This window comes from Harpia harpyja, chromosome 14 (genome assembly GCF_026419915.1).
Source record: "Harpia harpyja isolate bHarHar1 chromosome 14, bHarHar1 primary haplotype, whole genome shotgun sequence".
Taxonomy (NCBI): Eukaryota; Metazoa; Chordata; class Aves; order Accipitriformes; family Accipitridae; genus Harpia; species Harpia harpyja.
In genome coordinates, this window is record NC_068953.1 from 35,746,389 (window position 1) to 35,758,650 (window position 12,262).

The 12,262-nt window shown below is 39.8% G+C and overlaps 1 protein-coding gene across 4 annotated transcripts in view; it reads right to left on the minus strand.

The window, feature by feature from the left end:
- The window catches only part of ACSBG1 (acyl-CoA synthetase bubblegum family member 1), a 51,858-nt gene that overhangs the window by 16,859 nt on the left and 22,737 nt on the right, over nt 1–12,262 (minus strand). For 3 of the 4 annotated variants that reach the window (XM_052807529.1, XM_052807526.1, XM_052807525.1), the window contains exons 2-4: nt 11,275–11,357; nt 1,727–1,944; nt 983–1,071 (exon numbers count right to left, since the gene is read on the minus strand). In XM_052807529.1, coding sequence (XP_052663489.1) covers nt 983–1,071; nt 1,727–1,858 — 221 coding nt within the window. In that variant the 5' untranslated portion in view covers nt 1,859–1,944; nt 11,275–11,357. Of the gene's footprint in view, nt 1–982; nt 1,072–1,726; nt 1,945–10,098; nt 10,191–11,274; nt 11,358–12,262 lie in introns of those variants that run through there. The other variant, XM_052807528.1, reaches the window with a different exon arrangement.

Below are 12,262 nucleotides of genomic sequence, written 5' to 3' on the forward strand. Positions count from 1 at the left end.
GCTTAAGAGGTAAGATCCATTTGTATGAGCAGGTATCAGGAGAGAAGGAATCAGGCTAGTTAGTATTTATCTGTCACTTCATCTACTTGCACGTATCTTGCTGTAGACAAGTATCATTAATATAAAACTGGGAGTCTCATCTGTTTCCCACATCTTCCAGTGCTAAGATACTGTACAATAGCTTCTGTGTGACTGTCACAGCTAAGCCCATAGCAAACAGGATCAATTTATGAGTGTCTGGACTATTTTGGATATACTGAAAGCTATGAGACTCCAGTAGGTCGCTGAACACACTAATCAGCTGCAGCGCAACTTCCAAGATATGACACCAAATACCAATTTGCTACTGTCCTGGTTTCGGCTGGGATAGAGTTAATTTTCTTCCTAGTAGCTGGTTATAGTGTTAAGTTTTGGATTTAGTATGAGAATAATGTTGATAACAGACTCATGTTTTCAGTTGTTGCTAAGTAGTGTTTAGACTAAGTCAAGGATTTTTCAGCTCTTATCCCCAGCCAGCAAGAAGGCTGGAGGGGCACAAGCTGTCCTGGGGACACAGCCAGGACAGCTGACCCAAACTGGCCAAAGGGATATTCCATACCGTGTGACGTCATGCCAAGTACATAAACTGGGGGGAGTTGGTCAGGATGGGCAGATCGCTGCTTGGGAACTAACTGGTCATCAGTTGGCAAGTGGTGAGCAACTGCATCATGCATCACTTGTTTTGTACGTTCCTATTATTATTATTATTTTCTTCCTTTCTGTCCTAATCAACTGTCTTTATCTCAACCCATGAGTTTTACTTCTTTCCAATTCTCTCCCCCATCCCACTGGGACGGGGCGGGGGGTGAGGTGGGGGGGGGAGTGAGCGAGCATCTTCATGGTGCTTAGTTGCTGGCTGGGGTTAACCACGACAGCTACATTTCCAGACCTAGCAAGACAGAAATCCCCAAATCCCCCACAAAATCAAACAAAAAAATCTTACCCAGCAAAAACAGCTCCAACAGCTGAGATGAACCATTCTGGAGAATTAAATCCAAGGATTGCCACACCGTGGAATCGTTCAAGACCAAGCTTAAAAATAATAAGCGTAAGTTTATATAATATAGGCACACTGGAGAGAAACATATGGCATGAAAACATACACACAAATATAAACCATGGAAAGTTTTGATTTATTTATTATTTCGGTATTGACAAGACATGTCCAGAACATCTCTGTGTTGACATCCACAGCAAAACCAGTATTTATCAGTAATTAACATGATCTAAACTTTCCACTACCTTCTCCTGTCTGGCTGAGCTCTGCTGTCCAGAAAGGCCCGAAAAACAGAACTTTTCAATATGAACAAGAGCATAATGAGTACTAATCTTACCCTATGTTTATAATGTTTTAAAATTTTGTCTTTATCTCACCAAATTCATGACAGTGCTGCTTTCACCTATTTTTCTTTTTTTAATCTTAAGGCCTTATGCTGAGCTTTGTACCCATGCCCCAGTGAGACAGTAACACAGCAGCTCTCCACTCACAGTCGATTTCCCTTCACAGTAGTGTCTTTGACCAAAACCAATTTTCATCGTTATTATTTCAATAAAGAATATGACTGCTGTTCTTCAATTAATGGGAAAAGCCTCTTATATTGTGTTTTTGGGGTGGTGTGGTTTTTTTTGTTTTGTTTTTAAGGAGACAAAGGGAGAAAGCCAAATTGGTTTTGTTTCCTGTACCTACCTTCAAGAAGCTCTTGGCTGCTTTCCTGGAGAGGCAATAATACTCTGAAAAAGTTATCTTCTCCCATTTTCCATTCTTTTTGCTGGCCAAAGCATTAAGGGATCCGTATTTTTCTAGGCTCTCTTTGAACATCTGATGAACTGTTATGGGAGTCTGCGGACATGAGTTATCTATTCTCAGTCTGACTCTGCCATCAGCAAAGGAAGTCCACAGAGACCCTGGAAAGTAAAGCATTATCATAAAGGTATTCTATCACTGAAAAATACAATGTGACTGTGTACCAAAAGACAAGACAATTGAAAAAAGACTGCAGGACTAAGCACAACTCTGGCACTTCTCACCTTTTGAGAGAAGGGCTTTCCAATTTTATAACTATCAAATATGCCACATAGAAAGAGAAATCTTTATTTCTTACACTTTATTCTGCATCTTGAATAAAAGTGCCACCGTACAGAATTATGCTGGTCTTCTGTGTGTTACAGGTACACCACCAATTCCAGAAGAATGTTTGCCCATGCTCAGCCCTGTACAACCCACTACTCCTTGAGCTGGTGAATAGGAAGGGTACAGAGATCCGAAAGACCCGAAACCTCTGTCCCTGTTCAGCATCCAAGCTCCTTTTCCTTGTCATAGCTCTTTCCTCCCTCCTTTCCCTCCAGCTATTCTCCTTCACCCTGCCCCTGTTCTCCACTACTTCCCACAGTTTTCTTCCTTGGTCATCTGCCCTGCGTCCTAGCACGTACATCCACTCCACTCACATCTGTCCTGCCCTATTTCCACATCATCTTTCACCTTCTTTTGCTCTTGCCTTCCTCACCCTGTCTTTCTACCATCCACTTTTTTCCCCCCTATATTTTTCCTCCCCTTGCTTGACAGGACACAGACATGGAGCACCAACTAATGTCACCTGGCTCTCCCCACTGGTGCCAAGGACAGGAGGCAGTCCCTGGCATTCACAAGAAATGACTGTCTGAAAGATTCTACTTGGCTCTTGCAAACCCAGCAAGGAGCAGGCTCAGTATAAATAAACTCCTTAGAGAATCTAGGGTTTAGTAAGTTGGCAAGATTTAGGTGAATTCTCACAAGGAAGACAAAAAAACCACTCACAACTCCCCTATCAAACAATTAGTTCCCATACTTCTGAACAAAATAGTACAAGAACATTTTAAGAACAACAGTTGTTCCCTTAGATTTACTTTCATAAATGAAGAAATATTTTTAGCATAAACATCAAAAAATATATATTCTACAGAGAGCTGGTGGAAAATTTCAGACCAAAGAGCTTAGGTTTGTCAGAATTAAAAGTTACAGAAAATACGACTTTTTGAAGTTTCTGATACAAGTTAATAAGCACGATTGTCTTTTACCACACTTACGGAAAGCAAAAACTGCAAAGAAAGCTCAGCTACTATCTATACTGTTTCCTGGTACCTCAGTGGCCAAAAAAAGCAGTAGTGGAGTGTTCAAAAGTACAACATGCTTTACATCCCTCTCAAATGCTATTCCTCTAATTGCTTCACAGAGGGCCTGGAAACTCTCTGAGCATTTCTTGCAATATATGAACACATCAACCATAGCTGGATCCACATGAGTGCTTTAGAACAGACTTGCAGCCTCCCTCAAGTCAGACTTGCAAACTGCACAGATAGCCAGAGGCACAGCAAGCTATTGTAACCTCACAAACATACATTAAAAAAAAACAACCAAAAAAAACCCCCAAAACAAAACCAACTTTCTCTTGCAGCAAAAGAAGTTTCATTACTTAGCTGTGTAGAAAAGCTCATTCATAATCAGCTGATGAAGTACAACTACTAAACTGAAAAATACCCAAACCAGTCTAGTTTGCTGCCAGTATTCCATGAAACTATTTCTGAAGATTTCACTGCCCCATGCTATATCCTGGCATGTGCAGAGCATTTGGGGGGGGGGGGGGGGGCAGAAATTCACCTTTCTGCCTCTTTCCAGGTAAGGAGATAAAAACCCTGGTGCAAAAAGTGAACTGAGCAGTCAAAGCTGTTATGTGTTTCAATCCAGGATTAATGTTCCTGACTCGCAGTCTTGCATTTGTTCTCTTGACAAACAGAAAGTAACAATGACAGCAGTAAATAAAAATAAAGCTGCTTAATCTCCACATGCCTTCATTTTTTCCATGTGTAAATTGCTGTCCTGGTTTTGGCTGAGTTGGGCCGGGGCATGGGGCGGATCACCACTCAGGAACTAACTAGGCATTGGTTGGCAAGTGGTGAGCAATTGCATTGTGCATCACTTGTTTTGTATATTCCAAACCTTTTATTATTATTATTGCCATTTTATTACTACTACTATTATTATTGTTGTTATTTTCTTCCTTTCTGTCCTATTAAACTGTCTTTATCTCAACCCACAAGTTTTACTCTTTTCCGATTCTCTTCTCCATCGCACTGGGGAGGGAGTGAGCGAGCATCTGCATGGTGCTTAGTTGCTGGCTGGGGTTAAACCACGACAGTCCTTTTTGGATATTCCACAGGTCGCTTGCAGTGCTAATATAATGATTTTCAAAACATAGGTGTGGAGTTTTGCTTAGGTCAGTGGAGGAAGGGCATCATAAATCCAGACAGTTTAGAAAACAAGTAGCTATGAAGGATTCTGGGTAATAGACGGACAAACTTTATGGGAGTGTAAACAGTGGCACCCAACAAATATTTTATGAGTAGTGAAGGCAAAGCAGGTGTTTCTGCACTTAACCCCAATCCTGGTGTGAAAAGGATAAGAGATAAGACCTGTCAGATACAGAAGCTAGCATTAATCCAAATGCTTATTTTCTGCAGTGACACACCAAAGCCCAGACAAAAAACTTTGTATAGATGTTCTGGCTTCTAAACCATCAAAGATAGCAGGGATTGCAGGTGTAGTTGGGCACAGGTGGGTAACTGCTCTGTTGAAAACAAAATCGTACCAGAGTTAAAATACAACATTCTAGTCCATGTATTATAAAAAATGCTCTTGAACAGAACATCTCTCTTCAAGGGAACTGAAAACATTAGCAACATTCCTACAATAACATTACAAAAGTAGCTTAATTACTACTTTTCACTGCAGACGTACAGTAGATAACATAATAGTTTCCACAGAGAAGAGTGAAAAATCAATCAAATCACTGCAATATCTATACACAGAAACCAAAAATGTACTTTGAAACTGGGTCTCCTTTTGCTTTTCCTTATGCAGTTTTTTCTGGTGTCAAAAAGGCATCTTTGATTCATACGAAAGACTAAGAACAGAATCAGTTTCACAGAGACTCAGTGAATCACCTTAATAATATACAATATATATCACAAAGGAATGTAAACTTGAACACCCATTCAGTGTCTGTTCTTGCATATATTTGCAGGTAGAACTTAAATCTAAAACCAGTTCCTAAATCTAGATAAGCCAAATAATTCTAAAGATCTAACTCTGCTATCCCATAGAATTTGTAAAAACAGTAGAACATGAACAATATATTCTGCTGTCAGTTTGCAGAGGGATTTTGAGCAGGGGGCTTGTTCTTCTCAGAAAGAGCCTGGGAAAGAACGCCTGGCTAATACTGAACGAATCGATTGTAAACTTTGGGAAAAGCAAAATAGGTGCTCTGCCTCACTAGCATCTGAAAGTTAAACTGCAATGTCAAGGCTGGAAATGAACTCAGTACCACCTAACGCCAAAGTGGAAATCAGAATAAAGATCCTTTAAATACACTATTAGCGTTGGTACATTATACACCCGTAGGTTTACAGACAGCAGAAGAAAAAATAAAACGGCATTCCAGCTCAAAGTACTTAATGCCACTGGAAGTCCCCTATATGCAAGCAAAGAAGAATATTTGTTCCTTTCCTCTTTCTTCCAGTAACTCCTGCTACCTGCATTATACTTTGTACCCAAAATGCTTTTTCATTCACTTATGTGTGAGCTTGGCTCATGTCCTTCATATGAATTCACTGAAGGTCAGAGATGGTGAGAAAAGATTTGCTCTTAAAGATGACTATTTTGTCAGATAAAAGAAAAAACAGCAGAGATCTTATTCAGATAGGTAGTCTTGACTGTCACTCTTTGAGCCTCTTCAAGTGTTTTTCTTTCCCCATATCATTCTCCTCCAAGACCAAATTACATGATGAGAGGAAGTTTTCGATGATTCACTGTCTTTGCTGCTGAAGTAAAGGATGGCTCAGAGTAGTCTCATAAATATAGTGTATAACAGGATGACTGTACTGCAGTTTGTCTTAGAAATTGCTCTAAGGACAGCTGATCTAAATATTTTGGATTTTAGGTGTGCAGTTTTCCCACTAAAGTGTAAATTTTCAACAAGAAACTTTACAGGAGAAAAAAACCCAGTTACTTAAAAAACACTTTGAAAGTTTTCAACTGATCTTTTACAATACAATTGTAGACTTGTGAACCATTTACATGTGAATACTGATTTATAAAAGTACATTTGTTATTCAAATATTTTCCACCAAGTCTGAAATAATACACAACATAAACACATTACAATTTTTGTATTTTTATCAGCCAATTGTTACTCCTTTCCACCATGTATGACTGAACAGTTGTGACATGGTACAGGATGTCTCTCCCAGCCCAGATACCAAAAATTATTTTAAACAGACAAACAAATAGCAAGTCCATGTATTTTTTTTGCATGAATAATCAGTCTGGCTGAAACTGCTGGACCTCTGGGATGTATGAAGGAGGCTGTGTACTCGTTTTAAAACAAATAAATGAAAAAGAAATAGACTAATCCTACAGTTTAAAGCTAATCTATGAATGAAACCTCTCTGTTCACTACCTGACCTGCAAGTATCCTGGTGACTGCCAGAATGAATTTGGGAATGTAAATGAATTCTGATGTTTATGGAAGAACAATTCTGAGAGCTATATAAAATGCAAAAGAACCAAGGTCACCTTTCAGACAGGTAAGCAAACAGACAGGCTGATTGTGGAATGGCCCTGCTGCATGACCTGAGTAACTCCAAGTGATACTCCCTAGTGTGCCCTGAGAAGCAGGAACTAAAACAATAATTTAACTTCTGCTTGAAACTGATTCAGATTTAACTCACAAAACAGTATCTTGATTATATGCCTGTTCCTGCAAAACATCACTCTGCTCTAATGAGGAGAGAAGGTATTCAGCTCTTTGCTGGAGGCATTTCTGACAGACAGTCATCATCCCAGATTCCACAGCTATGATGCCATCACTTTCTGCTGACAACACAAATACATCATTCCTCCTCTCACCCTTTATTTTTAATTTTCTTCAAGATATCTGTGGCCCTGAAAGCTTAACTTCTTTTTAGTAAAAGCTGGAGCTGAGTACGCGCAGGTTGGAGCCTGACAGCTTGGCATCTGTGTCAAACTTCCCCTTGTGCCAATGAACAGATTACACAGAAGTACAGAACTTCTGAGTTTCAAGCGAACCTGACTGTATTAGCCAGAATATATACATAGTGATTCTTTTAAAAAAAAACACAGTAACCAGCTTCCTGATGCTTGCCTTGCCACAGCTGGGAGAGGAGAAGAGTTTCCTGCTGTATTATCATTTTTCCCACAATAAACATGTAACTTTAAACTCTCAAACAGAAAAGACTGAATAAATAGCGGAAATCTTTTTAAATTAGCCAAAACACACACAAATATTTCAGTTCATGGAAACCTGTACCTTTTCCATTGGAGGAAAAGGGAACATTTATGAATTGCAATAAAATATACTGCTCTTCACATCAGTAAACTACTACCAAAGTGGATCAGAGAAATAAGATATCCTCCAAAGAATCCCTCTATAAACTGACGTGGAGGGAGTGGTACATCAGGACGAGTACAAAATAAGCTTCATAACAATACTGATGCTTCTAAGACTGATTACGATGCACCAAAATGGAAGCATATGGAGGGTGCAATCAGAAGGAAACATCACTACAGAAACATTGCCCAGGCATGCAGAATGCAAAGTCAAAACTCAGCTGGAATTGAAATTGGTGAGTGATGTGAACAGCCATGAGAAGGGCTTCTACAGGTACACTGGCAGCCAAAAGGAGAACCAAGGATATCGTGGGAACTTACTGACATAGAAAATGAAAAGGGCTCATCTACTCAGTGCCGCCTTCACCTTGGTCTTCACTGGCAAGATTAGGCTTCCTGGGTTTCTGTGCCTAGTGGCAGGCGAGAACTTTTACCTACAACAGCAGAGGAAGATCTAAGTAGGGACCACTTATGCAAACTGGACACATACAAAAAAGTCGATGGGCCCAGGTGGGGTGCTTCAGAGTGTATGTACACTGAGAGACCAGGCCAAAGTCATCGCAAGGCTTCTCTCCATCATGTTTGAAAAAGCATGGCAATCTGGTAAGGTCCCCATGACAAGAAAGGCAAATGTCACACCTGTTTTCAAAAAGGGGAAGAAAGAGGATTCAAATAACTAAAGGCCAATCAGACTCACCTCAGTCCATGGAAAGACTATAGAACAAACTCTCCTAGAAATCGTTTTGAGCTATAAAATGGTGACTGAGACCAGCCAGAATGGACAGACTTGATTTGGCCTTGGTAAATCCAACCCAACTGCCTTCCATGATGAGATGACTGGCTTTGAGATGGGGAGAGCAATGGCATGTTGTTTACTTTACCTTTAACAAGGTCTTTAACAAGGTCTTCTCCAGCATCCTTGGAAGGTTTGGACCGGATGGAGTTGGAGTAACAGGTGGATAAAAAATTGGCAGGATAATTAGGCTTCCAGAACAGTGGTCAACATTTCTAAGTCTAGCTAGCCATCAATTACAAGTGACATTCTTCAGGGGTTAGTCCTGAGAATGATACTGTTTAATGACTGCATTATTGTCTTGGGACAATAGAGTGCACCCTCACCAGCTTCAAAGATGACTTGGGGAATTGGCCAACACGCCAAAAGGCAGGGCTGCCATTCAGATGGACCTCAGCAAATTGGAAGAATGGGCTGACATAAACCTCAAAGCTCAACAAGGGTGAACATAAGTCTTGCACTCAGGGTACCATAACCCCATACAACAGCACAGACTGGATGCCAGCTGGCTTAGCAGAAAACACCCTGTGGTTCCTGGTGGACAAGTCGAATGGGAGTCAGTAGTACGTCCCAGTGGAGATAAAGGCTAACTACATCCTGAGCTGCATTAGGACGATCGTAGCCTGCAGATCAAGGAAAGTGATTATTTCCCCCTACTCAGTACTCATGAGGGTGCACCTGAAGCAGTGTGCAGCTTTGGAAGCCCCAGTGCAAGAGAGAGATCCTGACAAATTGCAGCAAGCCCAGAAGAGAGACTCCCAGATGGTCAGGGACCTGGAGTATACCATGTATGAGAAGCCCCTAAAAGAGCCAGTTTTTTTCAATGTAGAGAAGATAAAGAATGAATGTAACTCCAGTCTGCCACAGACTGAAGGGAGGTGCTATAAAGACAACAGATTTTTCTCAGAGGCACGCAGCAGAAGAACAAGCTGCAATGGACATGAGCTGCAGAAAGGAAAATTCTTGCTGGATAGAGAAAAATAATTTCACAATTCAGGTGACAGCCTAAGAAGAGGGACTTAGAGGCTGTGGAAGCTCCATCCTTGGAGGTTTTCAAAACTCAGCTGAACAAAGCCACGAGCCCTCCTATGAGCAGAAAGCTAGACTAGTTGCCTTCCAGTGGTCTTTTCCAACATAAATTGTTTCGCAATTCCATCAGTACAAAACCAGCATGAATGAGTTCTCTTTTAACTTAACACTAGTTTTAAGCCAATATAATGCTTGCTGCCAACGGTAAGGTTACTCTGCATTTACATATGCATTAGAAAAAACAATATCTGGCCTGGTTCCACAGAGATGAGCTTCTATAAATTGGTGGAAAAGAATGGGGAAAAAATTCCAGAACAATCCACCATCCTCATTAGACAAATTTACTCCTGAGGTTGGAGAATGTATCAACTATAAAATGAGAAAGACAGTTCTGCACAACTAGAAAACATCAGAATCTCCTTCTTCTCTCTTGATATACAAAGCAGACCCACCGCAACTAGACACTGAGCTTCCTTTTCCCAAAAGATTTTTTTGGGACAAGTTTTTGACATTCAGTCCTCACTTTACCACTCAGCATCTGCATAACTGTGTGATGTTTCCAAGTCAAACACTGCTTCTCATTTAAATGGATAACAAGTAGTGCCACAGATTCCCAAAGTAAAATAAAAGATGAAGGCTAGCTTAAATTGTAAGCTCCTGATTCATCAACTTAGAAACATATCTAAACACAAATAAAGGAACTGCTTAATTAAAATGGATAAGGTGTGACTTGTGTTTGCAGGAAAATTATGACAGAACAGCTGGAATGACTTCTACCCTCAGTTGTTCACCTCACCTTTCTTCCAGAGGCTGTGGTCACCTCTGCAGGAGTGGCTGAATGGCATGTGCATTCCTTCCTGAGCATTGTGGTTTACAGCCCAGCATATTACTCTAAACTGCAGCCAGCAGCAACCTCTGGGAGAGAAGCAGGGTAGATAGCTGACAGCAGTAACCAGCGTCCCAGATAAATTCTTAGAAAAATAGGTCAGAGCCTTCATGAGCACACAAGCAAGTACTCTGCACAGTCACAGCCTCAGTAATAATCTACGTATATAACATGTGTCTCAAATAGTTTGATAAAATACCCTGAAAATTTGAAAACAGAAGCTAGTTATCACCTTTATCCATCCAAATTTATTTCCTGCTTATTGAAAAAAAAAACCAAACAAATGGCTAGCAGTTCAATTCTTGGAAAGAAGCCTGTTGTGTATCAAAGAATTGCCTTTTTTAAAATAAATATATAGGCATACAGGTATATGCTTATGCATATACATATGTATAAAGTCTGCATGTGAGACTCCTACATAGATCTGTTATTTCTTCAAAATCCACTTGCAGTCATTGCTCCAATTGTCTCATAGAACAAATATTCCCTGTTTAAATGAGCAAATTCAGATGCCAGTAGCAGCCTCACCAAGGCAACAGGGAGCTCCCTCAGGGCTGCAAATCTTCCAAAGAACCTCAGAAAGTTCTGCTAGTAAACCTCCTTTAAGCCACAAGATAGCACAACTAGGTTAATTTACCACTGCAATTAGTTTAAAATTACAGTAGTATGCATATGCTACAATGCAACACAGAACTGACCAAAGCATAGATAATCCTTTACAGTCTCCAGTTATTACACAGTATGCCAAATCCTCAGTAGTTGACAGCCGGTAAGTAGGCTGTGATGCCAAAGGTAGCAAAAGAATTGGTATGCTTTTCCATGGGATCAGGCTATTTTTCACTTTTATCTAGTAATCACCTCAAATACAGAAAAAAAAATGGGAGAAACTATTGAATTCATGCAAGTTTACAAAAGCCTCCCGAAAATTTTTCAGTTGCCCTGATTCTCTTAAGTTTATTTTATTTCTGGCTGTCTCTCTTTATCCCAGCCCTGAAAAATTGTCAGTCATAACATGCTAGAATAGATACAAAAATTACATTTATAACAAGAGCTCAAATTTCCAAGGATCATCTTTTGCATGCTTACCTGTTGGCTCTATGCCTTCATCTTGGGTTTCCTCCAAATGAGGCAGCAAATCTCTGCAGACAGCCTGTGCATCTGTAATGGTTCTAAAGAAAATATACCTATAAAAAAGTTATCCAGGAGTGCTAGTAGGATCCACTACAATCAATATACAATATATCCAAGGGAAAACAAAAACACAGCTTGCAAACACTTAGAAATACAAACAGGAGAAAACAGAAAGCTCAGAGGAACAAAGAACATATTGCCTCTTTGTTGCAAATTCTACTACAATCAGGTTAAACTGGTAAATGCCTTCACTCTAAGGATGACATTCTTATTTCATACAGTGGACTTTTGGTTTCAACATCATGGAATATACCAGATGGAGACATGAATTTTGAATCTTGACAGAGGCCATGAACTGTGCAAGTATAAAGAATGAATTATCAATCTTAACCTCGATCATACTGCCACTGTACTAGTATCACAATACCTTGTAAATTGTTACTGTTGATACTTGTGAAACTCTGAGGTCAGGGGTTTTTTTTGTTGTTGTTTGGTTGGTTTTTTTAAGGCTAGGAAAAGAAGGAGATTTAGTTCCTAATAACAATAATAAAGTTCCTCAAAAACTTCACCAAAGCAACAAATTAACATTATCACATGGATGAAATTAACCTTTCTCGGCTTAAATTAACCAGACAAAGTTTAAAGCAAAGATAATACAAACTCAAAAACATAAAGTCTGTAAGGTAACAGACTGCAAAGGATTATATGAGCAAAACATCTAAACAATAACTAAGCATTTAGAAATGACTGATGACACAAAGCAATGCACTGCAGATTATTCATGAATAGCAGCATGCAGATTTTTTTAATTTAGCTGACTTCATTTAATAGAACAAGGGGTGGGAATCAGCAGCCTTTAGATGCCAAGAACAAATTAGGATTACCTTCATTCCCTCTTAACAGGTACAACAGAAGAGTCCCGAGTGAAGGTCAGGAGGTCCTT